The sequence below is a fragment of the Coffea arabica genome, chromosome 9e (assembly GCF_036785885.1).
Source record: "Coffea arabica cultivar ET-39 chromosome 9e, Coffea Arabica ET-39 HiFi, whole genome shotgun sequence".
Lineage (NCBI taxonomy): Eukaryota > Viridiplantae > Streptophyta > Magnoliopsida > Gentianales > Rubiaceae > Coffea > Coffea arabica.
Window position 1 is genome coordinate 28,827,598 of NC_092327.1, and position 12,766 is coordinate 28,840,363.

Here is a 12,766-nt window from a genome sequence, read left to right on the forward strand (position 1 = left end):
ATTCCTACGATTTCAGGTGTGCTTCTTTAGTCCAAGCTTCCCAACAACTGGACTCGTGTGACCCTGTAGAAGCTGACGTTATTAGTATTTTGGGTAATTTGGGTGGCAAAGTTGTAGAACAAGATGCTGCCGTTGTGCTCAATAACATGTCCAACTCTGAAACTGCGCCTTTGGTGTTCAGATACTTTCTGGAAAGGCTTAAGTTGAAGAAAGAAGTGATTTTGTATAATGTTACCTTCAAGGTGTAACTGCGCCTTTGGTGTTCAGAGTGTTCTGTTGTCGATGTCTGCTGATGTGCGATTTACTGATGAAGCTGTTGAAATTTTTGAAGCTATATGAAAGGTTCTGAGAGCTGGGCGTATTCTTCCATGATCACAATATATATATATATATTCCTGCAGCGGCAAAGTCTAAGAGGCTGAATCCACATTAAATGAGATGTTTGAAGCAGGCTTTGAGCCTAATATCTATGTCTTGACTTCACTGATGCAGTGTTATGGGAAGGCCAACCGCATATATTCTATGTAGATGATGGGGTTATTAGGACTCTTGATCGACTGCTGGGTTTAGGCATAACGCCTGATGAGAGATTCTGTGGTTGTCTTCTTAACGTAATGATTCTCAATTGCACCAATTCAAGAACTTGATAAGTTGACCAGATGCATCGAGGAGAACAATACATCGAAGGTGACAATCTTTTTTTTTTTTTTTAAATAGAGTTAAATAGAAAAAGTATATAAGCTCAAGGTATCATAATAATTGTCATTAATATTAGAATCAATCTTTCCTACACTGACAGTGTATTCACTATCAACGTTGGATGAATGACAAGTATATAAGATTTACTCTATTAGTTAATATGTGCACATCGTGATTACACCGCGTGCATAACAACATTTTTGGCCTAGTCTTTTAATTTATGGGATTGATGGCTCTGTACAGTAGTATGGTAGCTAACAAGGCCGTGTTACCTAGTGTTGTTTTTTAATCGGTGATAAAAGCAGTTAATTAATTAGCAGGGTTCTCACCACTGCTCTATCAATTCTTTTCAATTTTTGCTCCCCTTCCCCCCCCCACACACACACACAAAACAAACCTCCAAAAAAAAGGGGGTTTATGACAGTGGTTATGGTAAATGGTCCCCCACACACACACACAAAACAAACCTCCAAAAAAAAGGGGGTTTATGACAGTGGTTATGGTAAATGGTCTTGAAAAGCTATTTGTTCAATTTTGCTCATAATATTTGTAATCTTTTAGTACATAATAACCAAAAGAATTCTTTTTCTTTCTATATATATATATATATATACATTTTTATCTTTCCACTCTATTCTATACTCTTTCCATCCCAACATAATTAATATAGCATGGAGAACTCTAGAAGTACTCCCCACTCACCAAAAAAATATGGAGCTTTATGTGAGCAGCTATCATTATTGGTCATAGTTTTGATTGTGAGCAGCTGTCTTTCCTCGGCCTTCCTCATTTGCTTTTGGCTTTCTTTCATACTTTTCACGATTTACCTTTTTTTTTTCTTTTGGCTGCCGGTAAAGGTAAATGAAATTTTAGAAGCATATCAGGAAAAATACAAGCAAAAAGCCTTTGGAGCCAGCTAGCTAACTCATACATTGTCTACTTAAAATAAGAATTAATATTTTATACATTAAAAATGTAGTGATTTTTTATATTAATAACTTTATATAGGATAGGGCGTCACTCCTCCGCACGACTCAAAGCCACCATATATTAATACACCCACCTTACCTTATCTTACCTTACCTTATATTATACTACTATAAAGCAGACAATCTTGATGATGGCATCGAAATTCAACGCCCCTTTCATTTCATTTCCACCCTCCTTCTGTGCCAGTTGGGATCCTCTGTGCCACTATTCGGTACCAAATCCAGTGCCAATTCCACTTATCACATGATGGTAGAAGAAATTTAAATAAACAGCACATGACAAATTAAATAAACAGGACACTTGGCATAAATATAGAAGTGGCACTGAGGATCCTGTGTGCTTCCGTACTATTACTGCATGCTATCCGGTTGCAATTGACTCCTACTATCTAATTCAGCCATTTATCAAGCATCGAGTTTAGTATATTGCCGCCTACATCCCTTCCCCACTCCCCTACTCTTCCTTCCCTCCACCACCCCCCCTCTCCCCACTCCCCTACATCGCCACTGACTGCCTCCCTCATCAACCATGGCTGAGAAGGTAAGCCAATTCTCTTGCTAGCTTTCCAAACCATCCCTCAAATGTTCTTTTTTAGTGTTTGTTCAATCAGAAAATTTTAATTGCAAGTCTATGACAGTACATACAACGTGAGATATGCTTCTCTTTATGTCAAGATCTCTAGCCACATCTCTCAGCTAAACTAGCAGTACCATATAATTGTGCATCTTAATTTTACATTTCTTGATTGTCATATATATACATATATGGATCGAGTTTGATTATTTTGCTCCGATAATATGCAACCATACAGGTCACTGAAATGAGACTCAAGGTTGATCTTCAATGCCCCTGCTGCTGCAAGAAGGTCAAGAAAATCCTCTGCAAATTTCCTCGTGAGTCGCTTATAATTACCAATTCTGTCTCTTATGTTTTCATTACCAGTATACTAGCAGTAGTTCTTTCACTTCTTTGGAGCAAGTACAGTTGGTTGGAGGACATCCACCGTTCCACCGACTATGAACATGGGCATGTGCACCACCATGAGCTACAAATTCTTTCCCCCGTTCTCCATAATTATTAAGCGACTTTTCTTTTTGCCGGCAACGATAATGTTTGTATAATCTAATCTATCCTATTCTAGAGAAGGGGAGCCTAAAGAGGGTATGTAAGGGATTAGCAAGTATACAAACTAAACTACATCAAAGAGATGTTCTGGCACCACCTTTGAATTTTTTTCACTTCAGATAGAGTTTGAACCCTTGACCTACAGTCTAAAGAGGGACTTTTTTGGTGGCCACTGAGCCATAATTATTAAGCAAGTTGAACAACAAAAGTTAGGTAGTGTGGCTTATGAAACTACTAGTGATCAGTTAGTGGCTTTAATTTGTATGGACAAGAATTTGAGTTTTTTTTTTTTTTTTTTTTTGTGGGTGAAGCTCAATTTTTTTGGACAAGAGAAATCAAAGACCAGGTATATGATGAGAAGCATAATCTGGTGACCATCACCGTGGTGTGCTGTAGCCCGAAGAAAATCCGCGACAAATTATGTTATAAGGGTGGCGAAAGTCATTAAGAGCATTGAGATCGTGGAGCTACAAAAGCCCACTTTTTTGGTGGCCACTGAGCCATAATTATTAAGCAAGTTGAACAACAAAAGTTAGGTAGTGTGGCTTATGAAACTACTAGTGATCAGTTAGTGGCTTTAATTTGTATGGACAAGAATTTGAGTTTTTTTTTTTTTTTTTTTTTGTGGGTGAAGCTCAATTTTTTTGGACAAGAGAAATCAAAGACCAGGTATATGATGAGAAGCATAATCTGGTGACCATCACCGTGGTGTGCTGTAGCCCGAAGAAAATCCGCGACAAATTATGTTATAAGGGTGGCGAAAGTCATTAAGAGCATTGAGATCGTGGAGCTACAAAAGCCCAAGCAACCCGACAAACCTAAGGAGCCAGAGAAGCCTAAAGAGCCTGAGCAGGCCCGAGTGGCTGTGGTTGACAAACCAAAACAACCCGAAAAACCCAAAGGTATAGTACTTGAAAAGCCGAAGGCACCTGCACCACTACCACCAGCACCAGCAGCACCGGTTCCACCTGAACCGTGCTTACACCAAGAAGTTCCAGTGGGGTTCTACTGTGTCCCATGTTCGGAAGGGTACAACGGGGGACCATGCTACTATGCGTACAGGCAGCCCATGCCCCCGCCGCCTTGTTATGATAGCTATGGTTACGGGTATGGGAAGGGGTGCCCATATAGCCGCTGCGATTATTTCAGTGAGGAGAACACTGGGAGCTGTGCGATTATGTGAGAGGAGAAGAGTAGAGAATTTGATGGGGTGACCTTAGTGTGATTCTACTACTATATAGTATGATATGATATGAAAACTGAAAAGCGTCCAAATTAATCAATTAATATTGTTTGGTGGGTGGTACATGCAATGAATGCGTCTAAGCAAAATAATAGTACAATGTAGTTAGGAACTTAGGCCCCTCGTAAGACCTATAAAAGGAAGAAGAAAATAATAATGTTTATATGATTATGGACTATGGAGGGAAGGAAAGAGAGAGAGAAAGATGTGCAGGCTTATTCAAGTTAGAAGTCAATTACAATAAGCTTTCGTAGTCATCTGGCATCCTCATGTTCTTGGAGAAAAACAATGTAGTCATCTAGCACTGCACTTCTCCTTTATGTAGTGGATCTTCTTAATGGCACTAATTCTTGGAGAGGAAGAGTTTGTTATTTTATAACAGTTTGTTCTTCGACATTGTCTTGATTTGTTATGTCATGATCTTGTTCAGGAATAGGATCCAGAACAAGATCAATGACACCTGTGAAAATATTAATATATTTCTCTTTAAAAACAATGTCCCCTGCTGTATTTTCACCCCCAAACTCGACATCCTCAAAGAACCGGACATTTCCTGTCTCAAAAATTGATTTAGTTGTAGGATCATAAAACTTGTAACGTCTGGATCTTTCAGAGTATCCAATAAAATAACAACTAACTGTTTTTGAGTCCAGTTTCTTTTCATTTGGCCTGTAAGGCCTTGCCTCAACTGGACATCCCCAAACATGCATATGCTTTAAACTGGGTTTTTTTCCTGTCCAAAACTCATAAGGGGTTTTGATAGTTGCTTTAGTTGAAACTCTATTAAGGATATATGCTGCAGTCTTAAGTGCTTCACCCCAGAGTGATTCTGGTAAGGTAGAATGACATATCATACTCCTTACCATGTCTTTAAGCGTTCTATTTCGTCTTTCAGTTACACCATTCATAGTGGGTGAACCCGGCATAGTGTACTGTGAGACGATACCGCACTTCTCTAGATATTTAGCAAATGGTCCTGCACGTTGTTCACCTGAACCGTCATATCTACCATAGTACTCACCACCACGGTCAGATCTGATGCTTTTAATTCTTTTGTTGAGTTGATTCTCAACTTCAACCTTAGAAGTTTTGAACACGTCCAGTGACTGTGACTTTTCAGAAATGAGATATATGTAGCCATATCTTGAAAAATCGTCTATGAACGTTATAAAATATTGTTGACCATTCCAAGCAGATGTATGTATAAGTTCTAAGACGTTTGAGGATCTATTGGTTTCAAATCTCCTTTGATTGGTTTGTTTCCCCTTTATACAGTTAATGCAATCATCAAAATCTGTGAAGTTTAAGGGGTCGAGAATTTCATTTGACACAAGTCTTTCCATTCTCCGTTTGGAGATATGTCCCAATCTCTTATGCCATAATGCAACTGAATTTTCATTGGTTAATTTTCTCTTTACTCCTCTAGTACTCAAATGCAGAGATTCATTAAATGAGACAATCGTATCAATTAAATATAGATTATCGTAATGCATTAAAGAACCAGAACCAACCAATTTTGAATCATGAAACAATTCAAATTTTTCATTTCCAAATGAACAAAAAATAACTAAATTTGTCCAAAGCAGAAATAGAAATTAAATTCCGTCTAAAAGACGGTATAACAAATGTCTCATAGAGATCCAAATAAAATTTGATTTTTAACAATAATCTAAAAACTCCAATTGTCTCAACTTGAACTGTTTTGCCATCGCCCACGTAGATATATCTTTCATTATCATTAGGCTTTCGGCAATTCAGGCAATCCTGCATAGACACACTGATGTGAGTTGTTGCACTAGAATCTAACCACCATGTGTGTCTAGGTACCGAAGTTAAATTAACCTCAGAACAAATCAAATTAAGAAACATACCTTTCTTAGCACGCCAAGCGTGATAGTTGGTGCAATGCTTCTTTTGATGCCCTTCATCTCCATAGAAGAAACAACTATCTTTCCCTGATCATTTGATTTCTTTTATTGTTTCTTTTGTGGCGCTGTACCTGCAGCTCCTTTTTCTCTCTTTCTCTTAAATCCCTTACTTTTATTATTAGTGGTTGACACCATATGGACACTTTCTGTCTGCTCTTACTTCAACCTTTCCTCTTCCTCTACACAGTGTGAGATGAGTTCATTTAAAGACCAAGTCTCCTTTTGACAGTTATAACTCGCCTTAAACTGGTTGTGTAGGAAGAGATATTAAAATCAAATGCATTAGTAACTCTTCAGAGAGTTTCAACTTAAGTGCATTTAATTTCGAAACAAGATGAGACATTTCCATGATGTATTCTCTGATATTACCTTTATCACTATATTTCATTGAAACTAAATGTGTCAAGAGCGTACTAACTTCAGCCTTTTCGTTCTTGACAAACCTTTTTTCAATGTTCTGAAGGAACTCTTTAGCGGTTACAGTCGTTTCTGACATTGTTCCCCTGAATGCTTCTGGAACGGCCTTTTTAATGATCATCAGACACAAGCGATTTGATCTCTCCCACCTTTCATTATTTCTCTTTTCATCAGAGGTACTCTGATCTGTAAGAGGTGGAGAAGAATCAATCCTTAACGCAAGGTCAAGATCTATTACTCCAAGTACTATCAAGAGATTTTCTTTCCAAGACTTGAAGTTTGTGCCATTCAACATAGGAATATTATTGATGTTGGAAGTAATATTTGTAAGATCATTCGCAACTGAACAAAAAACATAATATAATTAAAACTATGCTCACATAAATCAAAATAATAATAAATTTAAATAAAGGTAACCCCATCTCAAGATATCGATATTCCATTAATATTTTGTTTTTGGACAAAAATATTAATTTATAAGTGATATCTTGGTGCAGTAATAAATACTGATAATAATAACATGTCGAAAAATAAATTTTCCTTTGGGCCAATTTATAAATCACATGTAAAATCCAAATAATTATCACGTATTTATTACCACAAGTGCACATGTAATTTATTAAATATGAACCTTCCTTTGGGCCGATCAATATTCATAAAATAACAAGTACCCAACTAGTTATATTTTAAAATAAATTAATTTCCATAATAGAGGTCACTTTGGTGGAATATTATTTCAATTAATTTATTCCAAAATATATATATATAAACATACCAATATTCAAATTTAAAATTATCCAAATTAAATAAAAATTTTGATCAAAGTCAACTTTGGTTAACTCTGGTCAAAACGTGGTCAAATCTAATCAATTGAATCAAGACTTATTGGACCAAAAGTCCATACCCATAATTTGACCCAAGTTATTATTCAAGCCCAAAATTTTCTTAATGTCCATAATGTCTTATAAAACTATATATTTAGTGGGCCAAACATATGGACTTTATAGGCTTGAATGTCTTATTTAACTTTATTAGGGTTCATTTAAATTAAATAAATCCTAATTTCCTTAACATAAATATAAATATCGATGAGTAAGGAAACCAGCCAAAGAATCCAATTATAAATAATTGAGCTACAAGGGATCATATTGAATATCAATCTGGATTCATAGACAATGAATCGGTCAACTAAACATCACAGCAAATAACCAAAGACGTAATGGAAAGTCACAGCAAAAGAAACTATTCTAGCTTTCGGCTTTTAGCATAGCAAGACAATGGCCCACTAGAAAGTCATGGTCTTGCATGTTTTTGCTTTCTGTTTCGGCTTTCTATTTGAGATAAGAAAAGGGCAACTACTACACAATTAATTAAGATCCCGAAATATGTGCCAAGTAGTCATAGTATGCTAAGTCAAATACTCCAGATGTAAAGGTCAATTGGCCATTATATCAAACAAACCTACTGGATACAAATAAACCTAAGAATCACAACAATTGGCCAATTCTTTTGGAACAAGCAAACCCCCTTTTTTTTTTTTTTTTTTTTCTCTGACCGATTCTTTACAACAGAAACAGGAGTAGGACATCATTCATAATTTACAATCTTTAAGATAAAACTATCAAAGACTATAAATTATTTCCTAATAATCAACCATATAGGCTCTGATACCACTTGTTAGGGTGGTTATCTAAATTTAATCACTGGTGAAAACCATCACCTGTTAAACCCAAGATCTGTATGGCGATTATTAAGAAATACATAAACGATAAAATAGCGGAAGCGTACCTGAATCCATATTAATGAACTTGATACTTGAATCCCTAGAGATTTGGGGTGGCCTTCCAGGTCAACAGGTATTCACCGATCCTTTGAGAGAGGCCTTTAGTTTCTCTCTGGTATCTTTCCTGACGATGGGATATCAGGGAAAAGCTATTTTGTGGTATTAGGAAATACGACAACTAAAACGATACCTGTGACCTGGGAACCATAACCCTATTTATAGGTAACATTTTGTTACCTTTTGGAGCCCTATTTCAACCCATCATAGAAATAGGAGTCCTTAAATCTCTACACATTAATTAAAGACCCACATCCTATTAGATAATTAAGCCCAAACTATATTTGATCACTTTAATTGGGTTTAACATTAATTGACAGTTTGCAATATATAATTATTCACATATAAGTCCAATGTTGGATTAAGGATCCAACAAATATAATATATTTTGGAAGGTGAGGTGGGCTTATCAATTCAAAGGCAGCAACCGAGTATGGATGTTGATGGAGGGGAGGACAGAGCGTCACCCTTCCGCACAACTCGCATTAAAATTCAATGCCCCTTTCATTTCATTTCCACCCTCCTTCCTTCCATACTTGTAGTTAGTACTGCATGCTGCCCGGTTGCTATCTTTCTGCATAAAGTCCTCACACTTTTTTCTACCTAATTGCCTTCTACTGTCTAATTCTTCAACCATTTATTAGCATCAGTTTAGTATATTGCTGCCTACATCCCTTCCCCACTCCTCTGCTCTTCCTCTCCCCCACACCCCACAAAAAAAAAAAAGAGAAAAAAATTTGAGTTTTTTTTTTTTGGACAAGAGAAATCAGGGACCAGGTACACGATGGGAAGCAAAATCTAGTGACCACCACCGTGGTGTGCTGTAGCCTGTAGAAAATCTGCGACAAATTGCGGTGCAAGGGTGGCAAAGTCATTAAGAGCATTAAGATCATGGCGCCGCCCAAGGAACCTAAGCCGCCCAAGGAACCTAAGCCGCCTGAGGAACCTAAGCCCCCAGTGGTTGTGGTTCCGAAACCAAAAGGACCCAGTAAATGAGAAGTCCGAGAAGCCCAGGAAGCCCGAGCCGCCGAAGAAGCCTAAAGAGCACGAGCAGCCCCCAGTGGCTCTGGTTGAGAAACCAAAACAAGCCAAAAACCACATAAGAGTAGCTGAAAGGCTGAAGATTCCGGCGCCCGAAGAACCTCCCAAGGCACCTGAACTGGCCCCGGTAATCCCACCACCACTACCATCAACACCGGTTCTGCCTGCATCGTGCTCGCACCAAGATCTTTTTCATCTCTCTCATGGGAGAGAGACCAAATCTGGGAAGTGCTTTTTATAGTTTTTAATTTCTTTTATTTGAATAAATTCTCTTCTAAGATTTCCTAATGAATAATTTTCTCTCCTAGAATGTTCTAGTGAGAGTTTCTTCACTTCTAAATTGTTCTAGTGAGAGTTTTATTCTCTTATAAGTTCTTCCTGACGAGAGTTCTTTAGATTTTTATCTTTATGAAATTTGAAATTTTGTAAATTTAGAAACGAGTTTCTCAATTTTGTAATTTTTTTATTATTATCAGATCTAAATTTCTCTTTGGATTTGATCAATTTTAATTAGATCTGATTATCAACAAACATGAACTGATGTATTGGGCTACACTAATTCATCCGGATTGAAGATATATAGGACTATCAATTTTTTTTTAATAAAAGGAGCATCAATGTCACAGCTCAAAGAGCCTGAAAAACATTTCTTAATATATATATATGGATCGAGTTTGATTATTTTGCTCCGATAATATGCAACCATAGAGGTCACTGTAATGAGACTCAAGCTTGATCTTCAATGCCCTTGCTGCTACAAGAAGGTCAAGAAAATCCTCTGCAAATTTCCTCGTGAGTCTCTTATAATATGCAACCATAGACTATTATTGAATTAAGCGTCCTCTTTGAATGTTTGCTTATATTACAGGCGTCCCAATTAAATTCCGCAGCGCCTTGCTTTTGGTGGTGGGGATATTGTTAACACTAACCGAGTGCCTTTTTAAAAAAAAAAAAAAATGTGTTGTTAACAGTCTACTTAACAAATATGCAGAGTAAGAAATTAAATCATTTGCACAATTTACCACACCCCAAAAAAACAAAAAATATAGTGATAGCACCATGTGGATGGTTGGCCCATGTGGGGGAGATGCATGGATAAGCTCGCTCATAATGTCCATCAGTAAATCATATCAGTCGAAAATAATAAGCACCTCACCTTCATTACTATAAGACCTTACGTGATTAGAGTCGTGCTTTTGTGGGAATTGGGAGAATATGTGAATGATGAGGTAATTTTTGCAAGGTGAGGAGGTGGGCTTACCAAAGCCAGCAATGGAGTATGGATGTTGATGGACGGGGAGGATACAATTGTCATTCCTCCGCACAATTCAGCAATTCAAAGCAACCATATGGCTAATTCTTTAGATCGTAGCTGAAAAAAAAAAAGTCGATCAAATGTTGAAGAAGAGAGTCAAATGCATATATCAATAACTATGTGCCCAGTAAATTACACCTTGTACTCATGCACCCGCATCCACTTTGCTGATGACCACTTATTCCCTCTAATAACACGGCAACCGCCTACAGAAGCACACCAGAAGATTCATAAACAATTTACTCATCTAATAACTCATGAGAATGATGTTAAAAATGGCAATCATTCAATGTAGTACACGGAGAAGGAAAAAAAAGAAAAAAGACGAGCACTTGAAAATCAGTTGAGTCCTACTGCGCCATCAGAACTACAGTTCAATACATACTGGAATAACCTCCAAAACTGTTTCTCCACCCTCTTCAACATCTGACCTGCTCATGATAATTTAAAAAAACACCCTTGTCATGCTGAGTCAGCACGGCAGAGTACAACTTTTTTTTGTTAAAAAAATCCCGTCAAAAGCTGTACAACTGTGACAGCCTCTGCCAGAAAAGAATCCGTCAAGCCGATGCTACTGTGTTGACTAAGCACAATATTGTCAGTCATTTTTAAAATATATATATATATATATATTGCCTTGCCATGCTTCATCAGTATGGCAAGTATAATTTGGTACATCATCCTTGTCAGAGTAATATTTGACCGATTCTTTTTTTTTTTTTCAACTATAATCTAAGCAATTAGCCCCACAATATATACCTAGTGCTATTAATTAAATCGAGTCGACCTGAGTACTTGATTGTTGAACTCGACTCGTGCTTAGCTCGAGCTCGAGCTCGACTCAGTTAAGAGGACAAGTCTTGAAGTGTGCTAGAATTCGACTCGCCAAATATGATAAATGACTCGAGTTCGAGCTCATGCTTGACTCATTTATCACAAACGAGCTGAGCTTACACGAGTTCGAGCTTGAACTCATGCGAATTGATCACAATAAAAATCTGTAATTTTCAGTTTCTATTCTTTTGACTTGTGAAATGACATATATATCCTTTTTTTATTGAGCCCAAACAATCTACTCAAATAACAAATGATTCAAGCTTACTCACCTCATTAATTAACCAAGTAAATTTCTAGATCGAACTTGACTAGTTTACTAAAATTGATAAGCCGAGTTCGAATCTTATCGAATCGAGTTCCATCGAGTCTGCTCATTCTGTTTAACAACACTATATATACCTACCTTACCTTACGTTATACTACTAGAAAGCAGACAATCTTGATGATGGCATCAAAATTCAACGCCCCATTTCCACCCTGCTTCCATACTAGCACTGCATGCTATCCGGTTGCTATCTTTCTGCATGAAGTCCTCACACTTTTTTCTACCTAATAGGCTCCTACTATCTGATTCAGCCATTTATTAGCATCGAGTTTAGTATACTGCTGTCTACATCCCTTCCCCACTTCCCTACTCTTCCTTCTACGATAACCCCCCCCCCCCCTCCCCCCAAAAAAAAAAAAAAACAAAAAAGCAAAAAAAAAAATCTCATTTCCAACATTTATCATTTGGGCTGTGGGTTCTTGATCAGATCCACCCACCGCCACTGACTGCCTCCCTCATCAACCATGGCTGAGAAGGTAAGCCGATTCTCTTGATAGCTTTCCAAACCATCCCTCAAATGTTCGTGATATTGTTTTGCATCTTTTTTTTCCCCCTTTTTTAGTGTTTGCTCAATCTGGAAATTTTACTTGCGAGTCTATAACAGCACATACAACGTCAGATATGCTTCGTTTTATGTTAAGATCTCTAGCCACATCTCTAAGCGTAAACTAGTAGTACCATATAATTGTGCATCTTAATTTTACATTTCTTGATTGTTTTATATATATATACATATATATATGTATATATACAGTGACGGAGCCAGGATTTTTTTTTCTCGAGGGTCAAAATTTTTCATAACAAAATTATCTCAATATGTTATGTTTAAAATGATTTTCAAACACACATATATAAGCTCTCATAATATAAACTAAAATTATAAAAAAGCAGATGGGCCAACTTTAATTTTAAACATATATTTACACACTATGAATTAAAAATTTCAAAAGTTAAGGTCATGGCCCATCAGCCCTTGGCTCCGTCATTGTATATACATATGGATCGA

General features: G+C 37.0%; 1 protein-coding gene across 1 annotated transcript; it reads left to right on the plus strand.

Moving 5' to 3' along the window:
• Positions 1-2,217: 2,217 nt before the first annotated feature.
• On the plus strand, positions 2,218-3,997 carry LOC113709418 (uncharacterized). Its single transcript, XM_072065730.1, has 4 exons — positions 2,218-2,229; positions 2,501-2,715; positions 2,831-2,850; positions 3,534-3,997. The coding sequence occupies exons 1-4, from the start codon at positions 2,218-2,220 to the stop codon at positions 3,995-3,997; spliced, it is 711 nt and encodes a 236-aa protein (XP_071921831.1).
• Positions 3,998-12,766: the final 8,769 nt, after the last annotated feature.